This window comes from Octodon degus, unplaced genomic scaffold (assembly GCF_000260255.1).
Source record: "Octodon degus isolate 3935 unplaced genomic scaffold, OctDeg1.0 scaffold00002, whole genome shotgun sequence".
NCBI lineage: Eukaryota > Metazoa > Chordata > Mammalia > Rodentia > Octodontidae > Octodon > Octodon degus.
In genome coordinates, this window is record NW_004524578.1 from 28,011,792 (window position 1) to 28,019,178 (window position 7,387).

Here is a 7,387-nt window from a genome sequence, read left to right on the forward strand (position 1 = left end):
TAATATATATATATTGTCTTTGCCTTCTATCTCTCTTTATTTCTTCCATCCTACCTCTTTCCTCCTCTCCAGATTTTCTTTATTCTTAAGGAGTGGAAGGGACTAAAGGTCCATTTTCTGTAACTGCTTCAGGCTGTGGGTGGAATTAACCCTGCTTAGCCAGAGATCAGAAATCTCACACTGACTGATTTAAAGGAGAAAAAGGTTTTTTTTTTTTTTTTTTTTTTTGACAGTCTTGGGTTAGCAGACAGGTCCTCTTCCCAGGAGCAAGGGTTAGGATTGTACACTGCTTCATTCTCTTCTCTGCATTGTGTTGTTTTTCCAGTTTCTCTGTAGTTTCTAGTTTTCTTACCAGGTTGGCTTGGCTCGGCCCTTGCCTTCCCTTTCCTTCTGAGACAGGTTCCCACTATATAGTTTAGGCTAGTCCTAAGCTCAGTATGTAGCCCAGAATGGTCTTGAACTCATGGCAATCTTCCTGGCTCAGTCTCCTGAGTGCTGGAATTACAGGTATGCATCATCATGCCTGACTCCTGTTGACTCTCTGATTCCCAGAGATTTCTTTCTTTCTTATTTCACTAAGTTATTGTTTTCCAAGTGTCTCAATTGAGTCCGAGAGAAGCTGCAGACAAGCTGCTTCTTCTAGTCTTTCCTCTGAAGCACTCCGAAGCTCTCCACTACCTAAGGCCTTCTGCAGATCCTCCTTTATATTCCCACTGGGGACAATCACTATAAAGAAATGTAGAATGCCAAGATATACACTATCACCTTTGCAAATCTGGCTTCAGGCATGCCCCCATGTGGATCTTCTGGGAAGAGTACAAAAAGTAGAAAAACTGGGTGTGGTAGTATACACTTGTAGTTCCAAGTACTGGGGGTGGGGGTAGCAGAAGGATTTCTTAAGCCTGAGAGTTTTGAGATCTGCCTGGGACCTGCCTCTCCTTTAATATGGCTATTTATACCTGGCCTTGCAGGAAAGGGTTGGCTGTGGATGGTCATAGTGGCGGCACATAGAGAGTTTTGGTCTCAGATCAGGAAAGAGAAAGAAACAGTGGTGGCTAAGACTAAAGAAGTGAAAAAAGAACCTATTCTAGTTTGTCCACATTTACAGTCGAGCATTGTGGACAAGAATGCCACCTGAAGATCTCCAGAGTCGTTTGGAATCTTATATTAAAGAAATTTTTGGTTCCTTTCTTCCCAGTAAATGGCAACACATCTCCCTAGAATACTGTCATATGAAGTTCAGTCTCTTGGCACAGTTAGCTGATGACTTGGGCCAAGCAGAACCTAACTCCAGGCTTCACCAGATGTGCAGCGTCAGAGATGTTCTTGATTTCTATGGTGTTCCTGTTTAGGAAAGATCTAAATTTGATGAATTTACTGCTAGTAATTTGCCTCCCAATGTGAAAATCACAAGGTTACTAATCAATTCAGAAGATGAACACAGTGAAATCATTTTTGTTTTCCTGATGAAAAGGCAGCTTATGACATCTTTTAGTACTTTACCTGTCAGAATTGTGTAAATCCACTTTTTGTATAGAAATACAAAAAAACTCCACATTTTTTACCTTCATATCATGAGTCAACAAAGAAACAACAGGATTTTCTCTTTTCACATTTGCTGAAGCCATATTTTACTGGAATCAAGTTAAATAATTTATGGAAGTTTTTTTCTTCAGAAAGCACCAATTAAGTTGCTTTCAAGACAGGAAATTACAAGTTCAAATGTTTGTCTTTGTAGGCATATAGCAGTTATTGCAAGAAACTGTTCAATCCTATTGGAACTCTTTAAGATGGAATTATCATACATGCATGTCACATACAGATAAAGAAACTTGTATTAGATTAGATATTAATAAAATAAGTTGAATATGAAAAAAAAAAGAGATCAGCCTGGGTAATATAGAAAACCCCATCTCTAAGTAAATAAAAATAAATAAGTATTTCTTCTAATAATCCTGTGTTCTCAAGAAAGTGATGCAGGTTTCAGGCAACAAAAGATTGGAAACCACTGGTATTCATCTGAGCAACACAATGAGCTCTAGAAAGGTCAAGACAATGCCTTGAACTGAGAGAAGGCCAGAAACAGCTGCATTCCTCTGTGCTATAGAAGAGTTTAGGGTTCCCAAATTACAATCTCTAAGGGTGGAAAGGAGCAGAAATGGGTTGGGAGAGGAGGAAAGACAATCTGACCACTATGTGGCCAGCAGCTGAGATCTTATCAGGAAGCTCAGCCAGTGTGAGGCCTGAGGGGGAGAGATAAGTACTTCCTAGATCTCATCCCCAGTACCAAAGGGGTGGGGTAGTGCTATAAGCCATCACATGAGTAAGCCTTGAAACATCTTGTTAAATCAAAGAAGCCACTCCCAAGAATGTCATTTACTTTATGATCCCATTTATATGAAATGTCCATAGAGAAACAGAAAGTGGGTTTGGGAAAAGGGGGACTGGGATGTGATGTTCCAATGGATCTGGGATTTCCATGTGGGATAATGAATCTGTTCTGGAACTAGGTGGTGGTGATGGCTGCACAACACAATGAGTGGCCTAATGCCACTGAGTTGGTTATGCTATATTTCTTCTGCCATAACTAAAAGAAAAGCCAGGTGCCATGCACCTATAATTCCAATCTCAGCTACTCAAGAGGACAGTTTGAGCAACACAGTGAGAGCACCTAAAAAACAAAACAAAATATCTAGGCATAGTGGTGCACACACCCGTGATCCTAGCTCTTGGGAGGCCGAAGAAGGAGGATCGCAAGCTTGAGCTTAGTCTAGGCAACTTAGTAAGACTCCGTCTCAAAATAAAAAGGGTTAGGTAATATAGCTCAGTGAGAGAGCCCTTACCTAGCATGCCCAAGACCCTGGGTTTAATCCCCAGTACTGGCACATGGTATCTACCTTTGGGATAAACATTGTCAGAGGGCTAGAGAGATAGCTCAGTGTCTTAAGTGCCTGCCCAGCAAGTGCAAGGTCCCGAGTTTGATCCCTGGTATATATAAAAAAAAGAAATAAAACAAAAAATGTCAGTTTCTAGTCTCTGTAAGGGAAACAAGGAACAAGAAAAAAACTGCTTACCTGAGAGTCCCATTTTCTCCTTTGTCCAGGCTGGTGAATCGGCTGTAGAGGCGAGTGATTTGACTGTGGGAAACTAAAAAGGGTACAATTAGTCCTTGACAGGGAAGGAGGCCTCCATTCATACTGCACTCAACCCACTGTTGAGTGCTTCTGGGTGTGTGACACAGGGTGTGTGTGTTGGGTGTCATCTGAGCAACACAGTGAGAGCACCTAAAAAACAAATGTCAGACTCTTAGTCATCTCCATAGTGTCAAAGCGCAAAGCTTAAATGCTGAAGCACAGGAGTGAGCAAATCAAGAGCAATCAAAGCTGGCTCTCAGAAATGATGTCTAGGCTTAATCCAGAATGTACTAGGGCCAGGGATGTAGCTCAGCTACATTGTATGTGCTTCACATGAGCAAGGCACCAAGTTTGGCCTCAACACCTAATGTGTTGTCAGATGGTTATTACTTAACAAAGCCAAATTTAGTTTAAAAAGAAATTATGAGATGCCGAGTTAGAGGCTATGAAAATGTATGCTTTAATTAAAAACTCATTAAATCAGCTTTTTTTTTTTGTATTTTAGGGAAGGGCCTACAAGATATTCAGGGTCTCACTACTAGATCAGACTCCTAGTGATCTGCCTGTTTACCGCCTCCCAAGAGCTGGGATCACAGGCACGCCCCGCCATGCCCAGTCTCAACTGCCACCGCAGCATGCCCTGGGGGTGGGGCCAGGGGATCAAACTCCTGATCCCTGCACCTGCTTGCAGATGCTTTAATTCACTGAGTTATTTGGCCAGCCCCTTAAATCAGCTTGTCTTTTAGGCTAGCATTGCTGGCTAGATAACCTGAATTGAATTAAAGATTGGGGAACAGCAAAGAGGTTCTATTATCTAGTTATGTCTGTGCTAAACACTGGAGGCTTTCACTTAAGACTAACCTTAGGGATAGAAGATCGCCACATCCTGGTATTGGCCTCTTTGCTGACTGCATGAGCTCCACTGAGTTCCCAAGAAAGGAAATGGCTCCAAGGAAGCAAACTAGGCAATTTATAAAGTGGTCACGCTATCACTAGATGACATTTGCAAGAAAGGGATTTTTTTCTTCCACTTGGATTACCTCTGTAAATTTATGTACAAGTTGACAATTAAAATGAGCTAATACTTGCAGGTATCCCATAAAACTTTTTTTTTTTAATTTATTTTATTTATTTGTGTGTGTGTGTGTGTGTGTGTGTGTGTGTGGCCAGCTCAGCCCACCAGGGGGCGGGGCTGGCTGGCATGTGGTGCTGGGGGATTGAACCGCGGTCCCTGTGCGTTGCTAAGCTTGTTCTAAGAAGGTGCTTTAGACCACTGAGCCATCTCACCAGCCCCACTGAGCCATCTCACCAGCCCCCCCATAAAACTTTGAAAGAAAAAAAAAAAAAGCATTTTGGGGAATAAGTCTCTCGGTACTTTGAAAAGAGAGTGATTACCCACCCCCCAAAAAAAACCCCTAGAGAACAGGGTTTAGTGGCTTATGCCTGTAATCCCAGCACAGGAAAGGCTGAGGTAAGTGGACTGTGGCAAATTCAAGGGCAGGTTGGACTAACAATGAGTTCAAGGCCAGCCTGAAATACACAGTGAGAGCCTACCCCCTTGAAGCCAAAAGGGTTGGTGGGACAAATTTGAACTTTGTCTTAGGCTGCACTTTCAGGGGTAACAGAAGTAGTCCTAGTCATATTTCTCCCTGAGCTCACACAACAAAACTGGACTCCAAGTGTTAGGAACAATGGAACAAAACAAACAAGGGCTGGGGAGGGGGGCAGTCAGGGAGTGGCCCAGAACTGGGATGAGAGGACACACTAGAAGAGTACTGTGACCGCTGTACCATTAGGTTTCACCCTTGAAGACGTGCTCTCTGTTCTGCATTGGGGCTTCAGGGTGCACAGAGAACAGAGAGCAGAGAGGGAGAAGCATTCCCATCCAGGGCAGAGCAGCAGGGGTCCAGCCACCAAGGAAGCAGCAGCAGACTGTTTGCAGCCAGGCAGGTGTGAATAGCTATCTGTGATGAGTACACAACTTTGGTGAAGGTCAGGGACACAGGTTCTGACCATTATAACACCACTATTTACCAGCAAGGGCTAAGTAAAGGGGGTTGTGTGCAGAGGATGAAAGGAAAATGGTGGCCTGGCACTGCAGGTTAGTTATCTCATCAACCTGACAAGGTGAGCCTGAAAGGTGAGCCTGAAGGGACCTTTTTTTTTTTAAAAAAAAAAAAAACCTTACTTGTTTACAGTCCCAACATTGTTGTTTTTATTTTTTTATCCTATGTAGTATCAGTCATCTCCATACTTTACACTGCTGTAATAGCTCATTTTTCATTTAGTAACTCATATTTTTTTCTGTATTACCTTGGATTACTTTTTAATAATGGCATTATATTTAGTCCACTGGATCAGACTTCAGTGTTTGGAGCATTATGTACAGGTTCATGAACTTAATTATTTCTATGATTCTGTACTTCAGATTACTTTTCCTTAAGGAAAGCAATGAAATTATATTTCTTTGTATATTTATCTTATGCCATGCACATGATAGAAATCCAGATGTACAAAAGAATGCACAATGAAAACTTTGCTTAAAGCTCTAATTCTACAGCAGTGGTGACAAACCTATGGCATTCCTGCCAGAGGGCTGTTTGTATCATTTAAAGCTAACAGGTCACCATTACTGTCCTAGGCCATATGCAAACACTATTACTAGTTTGAGTCCCTCTAGAAATTCCTGTCTGTCTGTCTATAACAATTTAAACAACTTTAAAACTGATAGGAATATTATTATTATTATTATTATTATATATATTTTTTTTTTGCGGAACCGGGGATTGAACTCAGGCCCTTAGCGCTTGCCAGGGAAGCACTTATTCCACTGAGCTGTGTCCCCAGCCCCCTGATAGGAATATTATGATGTAGTCCTAGTCCAACTCTGTTAAATAAATGACCATTATCTTGCTAATCTAATTCATCATCCAAGAAAATAGATCACAGAAACCTCTGACAGTGTGACTTTTTAAAACTCTAAGTAAGAACTAGTGTGGCTTTACACTTTTTGTTGGGGGTGTGTGTGGTGGGATCTACCGATGGCTATTTGAATTTATAATGCGCGGTAAGTTCACAAAAAATATGTACATAGGTACTCTAAGCAATCATGGCATTGTTACCTTTCAGGATAGATTAGGCTATACGGAAACCAGGAGAGAAATATATGGCAATTTTTTTTTCTTTTGATACTGAGTTGAAATCTAGGGTCCTGAGCACTATTAGGCAAGTGCTTTACCACAGAGCCACATCTCCAGCCTCAGATGTCAGCTTTTAACATAACTCAATATGGTCATATCTGAACCTATCTCCTACACTTCATTATTATTATTTATTATTTTTTTTTAATTTAGTGCAGGGTTTACAGGGTCTCACTACACAGATCGGACTTCCAGCGATTCTCCTGTTTTCAGCTTCTCAAGCGCTGGGATTAAAGGCATGTGCCACCATACCCATTCTCAATCGCATCTCAGTGCACCCTGAGGGTGGGGCCGGCACAGCAGGCTGGGGATAGAACCTCTGACCCCTGCATCTGCCTAAGCAGGTACTTTAATCCACTGAGCTATCTGGTCAGCCCTAACTCCTACATTTCAGAACTAATATCATTTATTTTATTTTTTATGATATCATTTAAAAAGGCCTCTAACAAAAAGGAGAGAAAGCTAGTCTCAGTGCTAATTCAACATGCCAAAGAATATTAAGCGAGCTCTAAGGCAGTGATGGTGATCCTATGGCATGCCTGCTGCAGTGGGCTGTCTGTATTCTTAGACGCTCTAAAGGGTTCGCCATTCCTATTCTAAGTTATGAAGATTAGAACAACTTTAGTCCACTTTTGTTTTTATGTTGAATATTCTCAAAACTTGTGGGTTTAAGGGATACTGCCACCTCAGCCTCCTTCAATTCTCTCCTTTTCTTTTCTTTTTCTTGCTGTCTTTCTTTTCACAGGGTCCTGCTTTGTAGTACAGGCTGGCCCTGAACTCACTACATAGCCCAGGCTGGCTTCAAACTTACGTGATTGCTATGCTTCCCTTCCCTAGTGCTAAGATTACAGGCATGTGCCACCATGCCTGACAGCCCAATCCACTTTTAAAGAAGGTACAAAACCTATGTACAGAAAGTTTTGAGAACTGCACAAATGAGGCAGGATATATTTCCAGTAAGTCACTCTCAGTAGAAGGTACTATGCTAGCCAGGCAGGGTGCCCCAAACCTCATTCTTGGTAATTCAAAGATGTCTCTGGTGTTGCTAGTCAC

At 41.8% G+C, this 7,387-nt stretch overlaps 1 protein-coding gene across 1 annotated transcript in view; it reads right to left on the reverse strand.

The window, feature by feature from the left end:
• Nucleotides 1–7,387, reverse strand: part of Chp1 (calcineurin like EF-hand protein 1) — a 45,499-nt gene that overhangs the window by 29,514 nt on the left and 8,598 nt on the right. The window contains exon 2 of the mRNA XM_004623394.2: nt 3,075–3,147. Coding sequence (XP_004623451.1) covers nt 3,075–3,147 — 73 coding nt within the window. The remainder of the gene's footprint in view (nt 1–3,074; nt 3,148–7,387) is intronic.